This window comes from Chamaea fasciata, unplaced genomic scaffold (genome assembly GCF_029207755.1).
Source record: "Chamaea fasciata isolate MVZ Bird 193981 ecotype frontalis unplaced genomic scaffold, bChaFas1.0.hap1 SCAF_4, whole genome shotgun sequence".
Taxonomy (NCBI): Eukaryota; Metazoa; Chordata; class Aves; order Passeriformes; family Sylviidae; genus Chamaea; species Chamaea fasciata.
The window spans coordinates 72,415,070-72,432,441 of record NW_027094089.1 but is presented as its reverse complement, the minus strand read 5'-3'; the positions used below and the strand labels follow the sequence as shown (position 1 = coordinate 72,432,441).

Genomic DNA, 17,372 nt, shown 5'->3' with positions numbered 1-17,372 from the left:
CCCCTCAAACCAATCCCTTCTCCAAAAAAACCCCCAAAACCGCCCCAAAATTTTTTAAAAAAACCAAACCAAACAAAAACCCCAACGAAAAAAGAAAAAAAAACCAAAAAACCAAACAACACAAAACCCCCACAAACCCCACTCAAACTAAACCCAAACCACAACAACAACAAAAAAACAAACACAAAAACAAAAAACAAACAAACAAACAAACAAAAAAACCCAACAACAAACAAAGAAAAACCACCCCAAATATCAGTACTTCTTTCTGATTTCAATCTCGAGCTGAAGCATTCAGTACACACTACCCCAAACTAGGAATATGCTCCCCTGAAGCTTCTATTCCAAGTGTTAATTCTAAAAACAGTTTCTCAGAGCAGCTCCTGAGGCTGGTGCTTTTCCCTTTCTCATGCAACCTGTGACCTTTGCAGGTAAGAGGGGGAACATCAGTCCCTTGAAGTGCTTTTCACACTTCCTTCAAGGTGAACAATGGGCGGGTGCAAACTTTACAACAGCAGGATTTAATTTCAAAACCGGTAATCTGCAGATGGAAGATTAAGAGGAGACACTGGACAACGACTGGTTTGACAAAGCGCTCGAAAGTTCCCCAAATCCCAGTGTATCTTGCTCCACCTGGTCCCTGGGACGATGATTGTCTCCCATTCATCCCACCTGGGCTAAAGGGTTTTGCTGATGCCCGCATTATATGTGCATTCTACATACATACATATTTATCTGTTAAAATCTCTGCTGTTTTCAATGCCCAAGTTGCTCTGGAGGAAAGCACAGCTTCACTCCTGCTCCAGTTATTTCCCTCCCCAGGGCTGCCATGAAAACAACAAATGAAATCACATGGATGACGATCTTGTCAGCTCTCATCAGCAAAGCAAGAGCCGGCCTGATGATTATCAGAATAAGAGATTTAAAATATAAGCTTCAAAAAAGAATACCAAACTTTTATACACTGAGCTGAAGCTGCTCACTGCAGCTTTTCTGTAACTAATCCTTTTCCTGCAAGGATTTTACAGAACTTTTCATGTTTATTGTGATAAATATAAGATTAATTCGTGTTTTCTTTTTTTAATAACATTTTATAAAACCTATATAACTGTTACATTTACAAAGGACCACTGGAAAAAAAAAGTTGTACAAATGGCAAAAATAATGAGTCAGCTGCTCAGTTTATTAGGATTCCTGCAACTTGCACGGCAATTTAAAAGAAGTTGCATAGGAAATTCAGTCAGCAAAATATATTAAAAAAATTTAAAAACTGTATTAGAACTGGATTTGCAAAGAGAAAGAAATTTCCACAACCAAGATGCCAACAGTGTGATTATACTGGCTTGCTACAAAACAATTAAAAGTAATGAAATTTTGACTTCTCACTAAGTTGCTATGAAGCTCAAGATTATTATTTGGTTAATCCTTCAGTTCCATGGAGAAGCCCTCACACGGACCAGACAGCATTCTGGAGGTAGTAGTGCTGCCGCACAGATTCTCACCAGCCTCACTCATCATCAAGCAGGAGACTGACAGCTCCAAACAAGAGCAGCTCACCAAAAAAAACTTTTATAATGTATATATGCACTCAAATATGCACAGAGACCCTCTGTGCCAAAAGGCTGAGGTGATAGCTAAGGGTACAACATGAACCTGTCTTTAGAAACAAAACTGGTGCACCTATAGTGAACTGCATCTAGCAGGGATTTGTGTCTGAGGAGGAACTTGTGACTACCCACTCTCATGGAGGAGGAGGACAGGAAGGACTAAATAAATATTTAATTTTTTTTTTAATATGTTAAAAATTTTTAAAGCCTTTGGGCACGTTGCCCCAAAAATAACCCCACCACCCACAGTACTATTTTAGGTGCCAACTTTAAGGCTTCATTCAGCTTTGCCAATGGCTACTGGAAGGTTCAGGATCCCTGAAGGAATCGCTGGGTGGTGAGGAGGTGCTGTAGGCTTGCCAGTGCAGATATGTGCCTAGCTGGTCCCAGTTAATGGGATAGATACATGCTGGTGGCTGCGGCAGCCTTTGAGCAGCTCCAGCTCCTGCTGTAGGGCAGACTGGAACCAGAGCACCCAGACAAAGCCTCTGAGTAGAAGGCAGAGTCATCTCCTCACTCTGCAGAGCAGGGGCCATGGGATGTATTGTCCAATGTAAACAAACACCTTGGAGGGGATGCAGAGAAAAGACACCATCGTCCATTTATATTCAACAGCAAATGCCATTTAATTTTCACTTTAAACTGAGCATGATTCTCACCACCTGCCCCTCTCACCCCCACCTCCCAGGCCCCACAGGAACAACGCTGGAGCAGTTGCTGGAATGACTACATTTCACTGAGGTAAATCTACAGCTTTTCATCTTGAGTCTGGAACTTTGCTGGGGAAAGGGAAAAGAACTGATGATGGTAAGATCTGTGAAATTATGGTTAAACAGGCTGAAGTGGATCTTAAAGGCAAAAGCTCAATGTGAGCAATTTTTAATATTTTCTTTCAAAACAGTGTTCATGTGGGTTTCAGGGAAGGGTAAGGTTATTCTGAAACTTCAAAATGCTGTATGTAAGATGTGCCATCAAGTACAATATCTGGAAAATTGAAGAACTCCATCAGACCACACACCAGACAACCAATGAAACAGTAACATTAGTAATAAGAGTGAGGATTCTGCTGCTTGGAAAAAAGAAAAAAGAGAAGGAAGATTTTTCAAAGAAACTATATTTTTTAATGTAATATCCCATTTTATGATTCTCTACTTTTTAGTTTATTTACTTCTTTGTGTTTTTAAGCAGAAATCAATTACATCTATTTTTTTATACAAACACCACCTCTTAAAATTAAAAGGAAGCTTCAGTGACAACACAGCTATGGCAGCATCAGTCAGAGAATGGAGTAATGAAGCTGATGTAAATAGTTCAGACCAAGACTCAAACTTCCCCCCAACTCTGAAGTGTTCAGTTTCCTGGGAATCAGTGTGGGCAATTTGGCAGGCATGCTCATGAATATATTAACTGACAAGAACCATCCTCCCCCTCCAGTTAATATATACCAGGAGGAAAACATGTAGAGAGGCTCAAATAGCTAAATATCTCAGGCTAAAAATATCAAGAACTCCCTCAGCTGGAAGTTGTTAGCAAGAGCTCTGATAAAAATAAGGAACCAGGACAGCATAAATTCTTTCCTTTCCCTGCAGAAAATAAACTACATTTGGGAGAAAAGTATTCAAAACATAATAAAAGAGGTGACTCACCCCTTTCAACATGCAGCACACAGTGCATGGAAGGAGGGGAGGGGGGACAGGGATACAAACCCAGTCGAGGAGTCCTGCTGGGAGAGCACCAACTCCCAGCTTTGGCTAAGCTCCTGGAAGGGACACCACAACAGCTCTGTCTCACACACACGCACCTGGCCTGAGGGACCCCTGTGCCTCCTGAAGGGCTCCAGAGACAGTAAATGACAACACTGAGTAAATGGCTGCTCCTGGAGCCTTCTGAGGTTAGTGGGTTGTTCCTCCAGAAGGCTCCTAACACCTACAGCTGGAACTGCAAGGCTATGGATATTTTAAATTCACCTCTTAGCCAACAATATTTCCAGACGCGGGATGCATTCTTTATTTCTTACATATTTCTCAAACTTACCTTGATGCAGTCCAATGAGAAAACCCAGAACTAGCAGAACCAGCTTGTCTTTGATTTGCAAGCAGACACACGCACATCACCCAGTTCTTTCATTTTTGGGCAGGCAGGGTATCAAAAAGCAAGCCCAAACCACCTACATTTAACAGCCTTCCACACTCAGAAGAAAAAAGAAGCTGAGCAGGATGGGCTTGTCTCAGCTACAGAGGAAACACAGCAAACGTTGTGTCTTAGGACTACTAAATCAGAAAATAATTTACAATGGCATCCCATTCCTTCATTCTGGATGGAGCATCCTGCATAAAGAGAAATGATCTGGCTACAGCACATCACAAGACTCACCATTTCATAATCACATAATTGACATTTGTGCATCACATTGGGTCACACGCCAGACACACTCAAAAGGGTTTGGACCTGCCAGAGTCATCTCCAGTGCCTCCTTTTCTGCAGTATCCCATGGCAGAGTAGGATGCTTCTGCACACCAACATCTCCCTTTCTTGTATAAATAAAAACTCAGGAAAGAAAGAGAATACTGGCTCAAGTCTGTATCTGAAAATCACTTGAAAGACCAAGAGACAGATGAAATTTACTTAATTTTACAAACTGTGTGACGTAAGTAAAAAAAAAAAAACAACTCTGCCACTAGGAAATACTCAGATCCCACACACCTCAGAAAGAAATATTCTTGGACTCTAGAATACAAATACAGAACAGTAGGAGTGGGCTGGAAAATGATTGTTTACCAAACTTTAATCTTGAATGCAAAGGGAAAAAATCTTGACTCCAATGTAAGGACACCTCAACATCTTCAGGGAGAAGTGTCACAGCATAACTCACGGATTGTATCACATCCCTGGAAGAACTTTTCCTAACAGCCTGTAACAGTAATTTTTCAATTTTACATGTTGGCTGATGACACAGAGGTTCTGGGAAGCTTCCTGTGCTGAACAGTGAGTTGAGGGAAAAGACAGGAAGGTTTGTCCACGCAGCACATCTGAGGCACATTGTGTATCAGCTTAGAACACAGAATTTTTATCTGTTACCATTACAGCTATAAGGCTGTGTGGCAAAGAGGGTACAAACACAATCCGATCCTTGAGATGGCTTCTGTATTGTTTTAAACAGTGGTACACTTGTCCTGTCCTCTTCAAATGCTCATGTTCAGCTAAAATATCTGCCAGCTAGCTTAAGAGCACAAGATCTCCACCAATCTGAGATCCCTCCACCACCTCCAGAATAGAACCCTTCATCCAGGTTTTCATGCTGCTTTCAGAGTTGCCCCAAGCCCTGGAACCAGACTGTGAGGTTCTGTCATACACCTAGGCAGAGTCAATAGAACTGGAGGGAAATAAAAATGCCACAAACCAAAAAGCAGGCAAACAAGAAAGAATAAGCTTTTGGAGCACCAAAACTTCTTCAGATCACTTGGTCTGTCAAAAGGTAAGAAAAAACTCTTTTTTTGGATAAACTTTGTCAGTTGCTGGGGGTGCTGTCCAGGGAGAAACATGGATAGAAGCTTGATGGGGAAATTAAAAACTTGTTCTACCAGATTAGCATTAGAGGAGTAGTGCATTCCCAGGCAGAAAAAAGTTGGACATAGAAAAAGTTAGACACAGAAAATATGGACAGCTTTTGCTGTTTTCAGAGGCTTTCATTCACACTGTTCTAAACAAATACTTTGCTTTAAGAAGCTGGATTGTTGTGTAGTCCTTTTGTTAGTCCTGAAGAGAAGTAAATACAGGCATTGAATATTGATCCTAAAGACAAGTAAATACAGGTGTTGAACATAAATTCAGCCTTAGTGAGGTAACTACAGTCATTACACAACTAACAGGTAGGACACATTAAATTTTGTATTTCCATACGATGACAAGGGTGTAAGACATTGAACCAGCTCAAAAGTGGACCAAGAGCACAGTTACTCTATTAACTCTGAAAATGCCCCTTTCAATTTTATTCCATATTTGAATCAAAACTGTCTTTTTTTCCCAACCAATCTGTTTCTGTGATTCAACACACACAAGTCATGCCCATTTGCCTGTTCTAAAGACAAAGATATCAACCCTTGATACATAATATTATATACATTCATACATACACCTATAAACACACACAAACACAGGCAACACAGTGAGAAAAACTGGTGCTGGGACAATGCAATGGGCCTCTCTCTTTCAGGTATGTTAACTCTTTAAATATGGTCCTGAACTGGGAAATGAGAAACACCAAGAAAGTTATGAGCTTGTTAAAAACTGCCTGTCACAGAACTGGACTGAAGCTTAGCTGAAATCCACAACCGAATCACAAAGGCAGGAAGAACATGAAAACATTTCCATTTTGAGGCTACAGAATACACAGCAAATACTTTGCCAAGTTGCACTGTTGGTCCCTTTAATCTTATTTCTTGGTTCCTTTCACAACACCCCCAGAATAAGGTGTCAGGAAGCTGAGGCACATCTGACACTGCCATGGGTTTGGTTTCCCTACACTTTCCTCAATTAGTTTTTCACTTGTGCCCTGAATTACTGAGGATTCCCAATGTTTGTGCTGAGCATTAAGTGCCTGTGCTCACTTCCAGCCCACAACCATTTGCAGAAGGCAAAGCTCTCCGTAAAAACACACCACACCAGAGAGCCCCTCTAATTATGCCTTGCCCACTGAATGTGTACACTGTGCAAAGAGAAATTAAACAGAAACTAAATACCAAAATACTTCCACAAGCTCTGTGTGTTTCCCTGTGGCTGCAGCTGATCATCCCCAGTGCTGTTCTGTCAGGGAGCCCCTTATGCAAGACCTGCTCTCTGAAATATGGAACAGGTACTCCCACAAGCTGCTGCAGGCATGACCCTGCTTTTTCAAATGCATTTATTTGGCTTCCAGGACAAGTATTGAAACCAGAGAGTCCTTTTTTGAGTTCTTGAAGTATTTTGTAAGAGCTTTACTAGACAGTGATATGAGTGAAAAACTGCTCAATCCACTTACATTGTTTTACAGGAAAAATACTTCTGGTTTATGACAAGAAAATCTTCTATTATTTGAGGGGTTTTTTTCTCCTAAATGAGTAATCCCACCCCGAACTGGAGACTGACACTGGCCAACTTCTATTCTTCTCTTTTATTTCCTAGTTTGGAATCATTTACTTCATACTTGCAGGTCTGTTTGGGGAATATGGGTAACATTTTATAAACAACTTTTTAAAATTACTGGATTTAATACGAATGCATCTGCATCCAGTTCTCCAGTCTGCTTTTGTTTCTAATCATATATTTAGGATAATGTGAAATCATTCAAAATAGATTTTTCATTCACTTTTTCTATGTTCCCCAACTACAACTTAAATAAGTCTTGCATCTTTGAAGCATAAGACAGTTTTATGTGGGGTTGGAGTTGTGTGTTTATTTGGGTTTTGATGCATTATAATACCTCATATAATTTCTAAAAATATTTTGAAGTATATATAAATAAGTTTGTGGATGCACATGTCTACACTTAATAGTCTTGTAAAAGTAAACACCTTTCCTCCACGGAGAATTAGACGTACATTTAGCAAAATTAGAAGTGACACTGGATTTGAGGAGCTGCATCAGAAGTCAGGAACACCAAGGTGTTTTACCATTCAGATCTGCTCTCAAGCCCATTACCATCACCAGAGGCACATTTCCAAACTTCCAACACTGCTCTTCATCTCCTGATCAGAAGATCTCCTTCATCTTTTCCAGCTTTGTATTTCTGTTAACCAACTGTTCTGTGTGCAAGCTCTGTGTGTGTATTTGTTGATCATATACTTCAACACAGAAAATCAACTTACACTTGTATCATTTTACAATGTGCATACAAAGATACAGGAAAACGAAATGCCTTGGGCTGGAACATATGCCTTTTATTTTTTGAACATCACCTTCATGTACATGTATCCTCTCCAAATTCACATTTCAAGGAATATTAAACAATAAACAATTAAAGGAGCCGAACAGTTCAAGAAACGCACAATAGGAGTCATAACCTTCACTTCCAGGGCAGCTTCAGATTTGGCAAGGGAGCTTCATTATTCCTGACAGACCTGATAAAATTTCAGTAACTCACCCACACTCCAACCACACAAAAAACACCTGTACCTCCCCACCAGCACCTCAACCCAAAGGCTGACCCAGACAGGAGCCATCCAAGGCTCACCCTCACTCTTTGAGAGTTATTTGGGAGAAGAACATAAATAACATATACAGCATGGAAGAATCAAGTGGGGCTTTGGATTCTCAAATCCTCCTCTTGCTGCTACAGGGATCTGATAAAGCACCACAAACTTCTGAAGAGCATCATGGGGGCAGCCTCACCTCAATCCTCACAAATCTCCCTGTATTTATGACACAATCACACATCCTGTCAGCCACATGATCCACTCTGTCCCAACACTCTCAAGAACAACATATTTATTAAGGAGTTACACCTTTATTTCTGCACTCCAGTATCTTAGTCAGAAAGCACAACCCCTCCCAAGGAAAGGAACAAAGGCTACTTCATTTCGCCACTGATGTTGCTGGAATTTTTTTCCTAACCTCTAAAACAGGTTTTCAAGACTAAAACCCAACACTTTTTAATAAGAATTAAGTTATCACAGAAAACAGACAGTATTTTACTTTCTTTTACTATATGTAAAAATGATTAATTCCAGCTGTGGAACATTCTTGTTAACTTTCAAAACTCATTATATGCATATGAAAATGCACTTGCTTGTAACAAGACATTATCAATAGCAACATAAAAATAGAGCTGCATACACTGGAATTTACATATACTGGTAACTCCTTTTTACTGATTACTTACTGCTTCTGTATTTTCAAAACACTGGATTCTTCCTATGAAAATTAGAGGGGTTTGGTTTGGTTTGGTTTGGTTTGAGGGTCAAATCTCTCCCAAGACCCAGAGGCATTGGAAACAAAATGGAAATAATGTAACACACAGGACACGGTGTCATCAGTAACTTCCTAAAGTTCTTCTTCATTATAGAAATTTCTTTCAAAGACAGTATTTTATTTAGGAAGAGGAAAAAGGAGGAAAAGAAACAGTCAAGCCTAAGCAGCAAGTTAGGAATTCATTGGCAATTTAGGCCTGATCAATCCCCTTAAGAGTTTGGGGTAAACACCAAGAGTTGTACTACAACCAGACCCCAAAAAAATCAAGACAGTTTTAGGCAGATTTAAAGCCTAACAGTGATGGGGTAAAATAGCCCATGAATTCAATGCACAGAGGGGCTAAACAACCCTCACTATCCACAACCACAGCTGAAAAACTATACCTGCCATCAGAAATGTGATTCCTGAAATCAGGATTTCTGCAAATTGTAATTTGTAATTTTTAATTTTCAATTGATATTTGCACAGGAAACAAGGCAGGGCAAAAAAAGGTGTCGTGTCACAGTTTTCTTTAACAGGTGGCTCCAACTCAAAAATAAACCCTCAAAAATTCTGGGTACTTTTGCCTGAAGAAAGCTTGAGAGAACTTTGGAAAGCCTAGAGAAAACATAGAAAAATAAATTATATTAATTTAAATTTTTGTTCCTTTATCACAAACTAGGCTGGTTTTCCTAGAGAGAAGATGTGTATGTCAAAGCTGCGAGCAGCTGGGGCTTGGAGGAGCCAAAGGCTTCTCCACAAGAGGCTCAGGTGACACTGGGCACAAGGAATGGAGGGGTAAAGGGAGAGGAAAGGAAGGGCTTCAAGGGATAGAAACACTTTCAGAACAGAAAGGCAAGAGGGCAACATTATCTGTCAAGAAAAAGTAATGCTAGCTCAGTTTGGTTCACCTGGGAGAGTGGGCAGTAGGCAAGGAAGAACAGGTGGAAAAGTTAAATATTTTAACCTTACACTCTTGGCCTATCAGATGATGCCTCCATCAGCAAACATCTTCATAAAATGAAAACTCAAGATACAATCACATAAAATAAATTATGGAAGAGTCACTAATAGCATGTTTCTACAGAAGAGAGAATGTTTCAGGAAAGCTCTTCCTACCCTAAGCCAACCCCACTAAAAGACTTTTATTAATGAGTGGTATGTAGAAACACAGAAGTGTACATGACAAATCAGGAAAGATTACAAGCTCTTCTGGGGACAGGAAAAGAATACAGAAAGTTAATAACAGAAAATTCAATACAGGCAAATGTGGAGCACCATGCTCAGACTTAGAAATCAAAGACACAAATATGAAATAGGGAATAATTGGCAAGGCAGCTGTGTTGCAAAAAGAACCTGGAGGGCGTATGACAGCAAAAATGGATTATTTAAAAAACAAAATAAAACCCCCCAAACAAACAAACAACTCCCCCAGCAATAACAACAATAAACATGGAAGTGTTCCAGGGAGTATTAACAACATTGTTTTATCCATATTATGTCAAATGAAAGGTAATTATTTCATTCTGCTCTGGATAAGCTACTAACAATATGGAGAAAAAACCCAAACAGTCCAGAAGCAAGATCCACAGAAGGTGTGAAAGGGAAAAAAAATGACCCACCACAAAAATGTTCAGTTTATTTTTATATTTGATGGAAAGTGAAAAGCTAGGACTCTATGGTCTTGACAACAGCCATACTTCAGTTTCTTAGAAAGGGACATTTTATGTTCTCACCTGTTCCCTTCCTGGAACTGGAAGTGAGAAGTACCTCTAAGACTGTAGAGGCATGGACAAAGGTCATCAAGATTTCTGAATTAACACCTTTGTTGGTACCTGAGGATGATTTTCTCCCAGGAGCTGAAATAACACCTGCCCACTGCCTGAACAACTTGGTGTTAGGGGTCAATGGCTCAACTGAGCAGAAAAAACCCTCAGCTGTGACTCAGCCTGGACCAGTGCTCCTCTCTGGAATGTTTGTGCACCAAAAAAAGCAGGAAACAAGTGGTCCTAACCTCAAGCAACACAGCTGGAAGGCTCTGTAAATGTAGCTCCTGAACACTGATGGACAAAAAACGTCATCTGGTTTTGCCCAAAGGAGCCTTAGCAGAAAATTCTTAAAAATAAGATGTTTTGATCCCATTGCTCAATACCTGCAGAGCACCACACGAGGCAGTGCAGGGCAGTGACCATTCCATGAAGTGGCTGTGCTCAGTCACCCCAAACCACAGAACCATGCATCTGTGAGTCTCCCTCCCTAAGCACAGCAGCCTGGAGAGGCCCTGCTGCAGGTGAGTGTGCAACTCTCCACCCTGGATAACTCCGAGTGCATCTTCCAGTATGAAGTGTATCCACAAGAGAGACAGCAGTTTCACAAAAATACTACATTTCTACAAGTTCCTTTGGCATCTCATCCTGTGGCAAGAGAGACAGTGGAAGCTGTCTATATGCATGTATTTCTGGTTTATGTGATACTCCAATAGACAAAAAAAAAAAAAAATCAGGGCTACATTGCTCAAATTTGGCATCCAATAACCGATGAACACTTTTGTCTTTTGCTTTTCTGCATCTTAGTGCCTCTTCCAAACTGGCTGTCGGTCAGGAGTGGCTTGATGCCTATTTTTAGAGGTGAAGCTCAGACACTGTGGAGCTGGGCACCAAAGAAACAACACAATCTTCCTGTATGGACAGCCGTATTATGAAACAGCAAGGCAGCCATAAGGCACAAACCGCTAGACAACAAAACAGCAAATTATCAAATAGCTGCTCATTACCAAAACAATGCTCTTCCCCGCACAATAAAAACCCCTCAGCTTTTTTTTTTTCTTTTTTCCAGAGGAGGGAAAAAATCAGTGAGCATGCAGATGAGGGCAAAGTGAGAAATATGCTCAGTATATATCTGCATTTTCCAAGTTAAGAGAACAATTTTGGGAATGCAAGTACAGCACCCAGACACTGCAAAGACACACTGTTCCAGCTGCTTCTGAATGGCAAATACTACCCTTCCCTCCTGGGGCTCTAATATCCCTGAGACACAACTTCAGGACTGCCACATACCCTTCAGTCAGCTGCCATCTCATAGGTGTGGGTCGGTTTTACCTTGGAGACAACGAATTTTACACCCCTGCTCTCTCAAGTCCTTCCTGGCAGCAAAGGAATGGTCATTTCCCAGCACCTGGAGGGACAGAATGTTCCTCTGAACTCAACAAAAGCCTCCCACTTCCTGACCTGCCTCCTGGATGTCCTGGCTCTGCTCCCTCTCACCAGCTCTGTGTCCCTAGTCCAGCTGCTGCAGCCTCCTCCCAGATCCCTGATGCCAGACCCCCAATCCCAGGGGCCAGTTCTCTTAGGGAACAATTCTCTGTCTCCCCTCTCCAGACTGGTCATTTCCACCCCGTTTTCTCCGTGCTCCCAGTTATCCCTGTGTCCTGGCACCTCACAGCTGCAGGCTCCAGCTGTTCATTCCTCCACTTTCCTTCCCACCCAGCCCCAATTTTCCTCCCCTCTGATCCCAGGATCTGCTGCCTCCCAGCGAAGATGAAATATTCAGCGATTACAGTCAGTAAGCCCTAAGCATATGCAAATGGATCTTTTTGAAAAGCCTTGTATCCTGGCTAAATTCAGATGCTTTGTCATGCAAATGGGAGAAAGACACATCTCTGGAATCAAATTCCTCATCTTTTTCTTTTTCAACCAGATTTCAAGTGTTTCTAAGGAGAGGGGTATCATTAGTCTTCCACAGAGAAAGTTGAGAAAACTTTTTAAATGTTGGAAAACATGTATTGTCTTTGCCCTGTTTTTAAAATGGGCCACATTTCAGCTGATCTTTTACACACAAAAAAAAAGTTAAATAAATCGGCATAAGGCTTCAATATTGCATTGTAACTTCCACCCAAACAGTGGAAGTTCGGCAAAGGTACTAAAATCTTGGCTGCTTTAATATTTGTGACCGTATCATATGTCTGTAATTTAAGCAGAATGAATTTCTTTGTTACCTGTTCATTCTGAATGGCAGCACACATATTACCTGAAACATTTTCGTGTGCTCCCAAGACACCGGTGGAGAGTAAGGGAGCACCTGGAGCACATGGCCAACAAAAAATACTGATAAATAGCTACGATTTCCAGAGTCCTCGGTTCTACACAGCTTATTAAAAGGTATATTCTTCTAAAATGCTTGATGCTCACAGAATCCCTGAGCAGCACAACTGCAACTTTTACAAGTCAGACCTGACGGATAAATGTCAAACCCAAACTTTCTAAAACAGGGAGGGTTAAACTACCAGATTTGTCTTCCAAAGGTGGGGGGGGGGGGGGGGGGTTGGTTGGTGGGGTGGAATTGATGTATCTTTTGCCACTAGGAACTTAACAACTAGCTGGCCATTTCCCAGGGATGAGCAGCAAACTCATCACTGAAGCCAGAAAATTTTTAATTTGAATCTTATTTTTTACATAGCTTACAAACACCGCAGTGGAAAAAGGGGACTTAAATATGTAAACTTGTGCAATGCAGTCTTTTCAAATCTGAGGAGGAAAAAAAACAAAAAAAGAAACCCAAAGAACTCCACTCATTCAAAGAAACTGTACACACAAACAGACAACCTCTCAAAACAGACCTTAAGAGAAATAACGTTTTGATAAGGCATCCTTTTATAACAAATTAAGTCACAGTCTCTAGTCATCCAGTCAGTTTTTAACCAAAATCTGGGTGTCTGCCAAGCCCCAAGAAGGTTAAGGACTTCTTGGGAAGAGGACTAATTTGGAAGACCACTGGAACACAAAAAAAAATTGAACTCAAAACATATATTCCCACCAGAATTTAGTTTTCCTTATTTGCTTTTTAGAATTGCTTTTCTACATATGTATTTTCAACTTGAAGTATTATTTATATATAAACAGATAGTTGCATTTGCAAGTGGAACTTATGTGGTCTGGTCTATTTTTTTTTTTTTTCACCTTCCCTCAAAGATTAAAAGTTTACAAAGTTTCACCATTTGGTGAAGAGTTGGCAGGTCCAAGCTCCTAATCTGAAAGAGTCCTATTTTAAGGAATGGGGGGAGGGGGGGGGGGGGGGAGATAAAAAAGATTGTTCACAGTTGCTGTGAAGAGATAACAATAGAGGATGTGTGGATACTTTTTAGTCTTTTTTCCTTTGACAATCTAGTCGGGTCTGAGGTGGTACCAGCACAGCAGTGTGGTGAGGAGCTACTGTTTAACACAACTTTCCTATCCTTGAGCAACTCGGATGGACACAGCCCAAAATTAAGGCACAGCTGTTCCAGAGTGAGAGGAAGGGACACAAAGACTCTTGTGATTTTTGTCTCTTCACCTTCCTCACGCCTCACAGGCACAGTGTGCTCTCATCTTCAGTGTTTTACCCGGCTGTGCTGTGCTGCACCTCTCTGGCACAAAATTCAGTATTGTTGCCCCCAAATTCATCTACTCACACTTCACATGTGCTGCAAAGCTAAATAACACAGGCAATTCACCCCAGAGGTCAAGCAGAAAGGAACAAAGAGAGGGACCATAAAACAAATGCCATCTTGGAACTGAAAATTTGCCAAGGGCTATTACAAATGGCTGGCAAAACTTGTTCGTTTTTATAGTAATTACATAACCTCAAAGGACACAAATACTGAATGTAGCACACAGCAAGACACCATGCTACAAGACACACTTGGCACTGGGTTGTTCTGTAAAATATATCACAACAAATATCACTAACAGCAACTGAACAACACACATCTTTTCCACACTTGGTAAATAAGCTTTTCACACCCCGGTCCTCTCACTGGCACACATCCTCATGGGGAAGAGACATGGTCCTCACAATCAGGCCATTAAAAACTGAGGGAGTGCATTTTTTAAAAAAAATTAGTTCCTCAATTATTACAAGTGTATTTTGGAGATTGGTTACTGGCTACATACTTTAGGCACTTAAAATCTTGAGGAGACACACCAGTGTTTGGTTGAATATTCTGTTCAAAAACTTTGATATTAAACATATTCCCACTCTTCTTGAATTAGTAAGTACTTATTGTATCCATCAAACATACGTATTTTTCTCTGTGGTTTCCCAAATAGCAGAGTCTCATGCAGAAGTCAGAGCTGTATTTTTGTAGAGATATGTAATTGGTCAGTCACTTCTTTTAGAGCAGAACAAAAACTCATGCATCACCTTGGGATAAGCATCGCGTGGCTGTAAAACAATGTCCTAAGAGGGGGAAAAAAAAAGCAACCACAGTTTTTTGGAAGTCAGAAATAAAGCACATGAAAATGGCATTCTGATCAGATCAGGAAGTGATCTGATCAGAAAGAAGAAACTTTAACAGATGAAATACCAAAAAATCTGGAATGTAGACTATACATAATGGTATTCCACATCACAAAGCAAGTCTCAAAGCTTTTTTTATTTTTTTTCCTCCCACTGGAGGTAGGAGGAGGGGGAGAAAGAGGATGTTTCTAAGTCTCTGCTGAGTTCATCCCTAAGTAGATGCGACCATGAAGCTTCTGACCTGTCAAGTCCATGATGTAAAATCAAACCATTTTGGTGTTTTCAATAAAACAATCTACACGTGAGGAGCCCACGTTTCCAGCTGTTAGTTCGAAGTGGGAGACAACGCGTATTTAAATCGAACAGCACCATCTAGCAGGTCCTCACAAACTTTACTTAGGAGGGCAGTTGCTACTTGGCAATAAGTCAGTTTGGCAAAGCTTGCCCTGAAAATTAAGCATTTTCAGACCAAACGAAATATTATGAGCTTTACAGCACCAAGAACCCCGAAGAAAAATCAGCTACAATGAAAGAACACGATTTAAAATCGTTTAAAGTTTCAGCCCCACGACCAGAGCACTCCTGTGTGTGGCTTGTACTGGGTAGCTTTTGCAAAGCAGAATTAAAACAACATGATCTTCATCTGATCCGATGCGCAGCAGCCCTATGGATTTGTTTTTAGTCCCACTGTGAGATCCCACTGTGCCCTTCAGTGATTTACCGAGTGTATTGACAAATACCAGCAACCATGTAGCACGAGGAAATGGTTTAATTCCCTAATTTTGCTAAGACAAATAAACAGTGCTTCCACTAGGCGGTTAAGCAATTATTTTTAAAATTATCTCTCCACTGGAACTAAGAAGTGCCACTAGTTGATCAGATTTCAGAGCCCAAGTTGTGTCTCCCGCTCTATCTCAGCAATTAACGCTTCCCGTCAGGGCTGCCTCCGTCTCCCTCCACTCTCCCGTGGCAAAGTTAGGTGTGAAATTGTCAAACCCCTTCAATTCCTCCTACCACCTCCCTCTCCTATAGAAACAGATGCCTGGCCTGCTGCTGTTTCAGGAAGCGTGCATGCCAGCCTCTGGAATTAGGAAGTCTTTAAAAAAAAAAAAAAAAAAAACCCACCAAAAATAACCCCAACCAAACAAAATCAAAAATAAAAACGCACGAAAAGAACCCAACAGAAAAAAATAAACAAAAAAGGAAAAAAAAAAAAACTAAATAAAACCATCAAACCCAAAATTCCTAAACTCACACACACACACCTAAAAAAGGAAAAACACCCAAGAAACAAAAAAAAACTTTTAGGTGAAGGTTCAAGACGAGTTGCCTGAAGGGAAACTCCTCGGCGGTGCCCGGAGCGCAGATCCCGGTGCTGAACCCGCTCTGGAGCGATGCGATTTTTGGAACAGCGAGGTGCGAACCCGGTCTCTGGACGAAGGTCTCCGCCTCCGGACCCCTCAGCAGCCTTACCCCGACCTTTCCACCTCCGCTACACTTCGTCCCCCTCCTCCTCTTCTTCCTCCTCCTCGCACAGGCTTTTCCTCCCCCTTCACCCCCTCCGTGCCAAAACCAGCCTCGGTCACGCCAAGTCGCGGCCGCTCCAGGACAACTTGAGGAGACGCCGTCCATTCCCAAAAAACTGGGTTTTCCTTCCCGGCTTTCTTTCCCGGCGGTGCCCGGCTTGGGGGCACCTCCAGCCCTCCCCGTCGGGCAGCGGGCAGGAGAACGCCGGAGCGCGGCTCGCCCGGGCGGGTTACGCGCAATTAGAAATAAAAAAAAATAATCAAACCCAGCATGAGTTTGGGCAGGCAGCGGGGGCCCGGCCGGCCGGAGGCGGGGGACGCGGTGTCCGCTCCCCTTTGTGCGGCGGGGCGGGCGCGGAGCCCCCCGAGAGCGAACAATGGGGGGCCGCGGCAAAAGTTGCGAGGCGGCGAGTTGGGACGCGGCGGGACGCGGCCCCGGCCCCCCGCCCGCGCTCTTTGTTACCGGAGGGGTCCCGGCACCTTGCGGGGCCGGGCTGCCAGGCGGGCACGGCGGGGCAGCGTCCCGGGCGGGCCGGTGGGACGCCGCCGCCACCTCCCCCGAGCTCGGACACCGCGTCCCGGCGCGGGGACCCCTCGACACGGAGCCACCGAGCCGGCGGAGCTCCGGGCCGCGGAGCGCCGCAAAGTTTGTGAGGGGGCCGCGCGCGCGGGGGCCGGGGGCGAGGGGGACACTCACTTCTCGCGGGCCTGGCTGTCGGACGGGACGCTGCTGTTGCTCTTGCCTTTGCCGTACATGCCTGCGGAGAAGCTCCCGACTGTCACGCACCTGTCAACCCATCACCGCCTCCCCGGGACCGGCCCCGTCGCCACGGTGACGGGCAGCACACGCGCCCGCCATTGGCCGGGCCCGCCCCCCGCGCGGTGATGGACGGGGCGCGCATCCGGCCGGGCGCGGCCCCGCCCCCCCCCGCGCGCCGCTCCCGCCCGCCCGCCCTCCCCGCGCGAGGGGGAATTAGAAACGGTTCGAGAAGGATTTTAAACAACCGGCTGTTCCCGGCGCCCGCCGCGCCCCCCGCCGCCG

General features: G+C 42.9%; 1 protein-coding gene across 4 annotated transcripts in view; it reads right to left on the bottom strand.

The window, feature by feature from the left end:
- Positions 1-17,138, bottom strand: part of SSBP2 (single stranded DNA binding protein 2) — a 137,607-nt gene extending 120,469 nt beyond the window's left edge. For all 4 annotated transcript variants that reach the window (XM_066181951.1, XM_066181952.1, XM_066181953.1 and 1 more), the window contains exon 1: positions 17,028-17,138. In XM_066181951.1, coding sequence (XP_066038048.1) covers positions 17,028-17,086 — 59 coding nt within the window. In that variant the 5' untranslated portion in view covers positions 17,087-17,138. The remainder of the gene's footprint in view (positions 1-17,027) is intronic.
- Between the last annotated feature and the right edge of the window lie 234 nt (positions 17,139-17,372).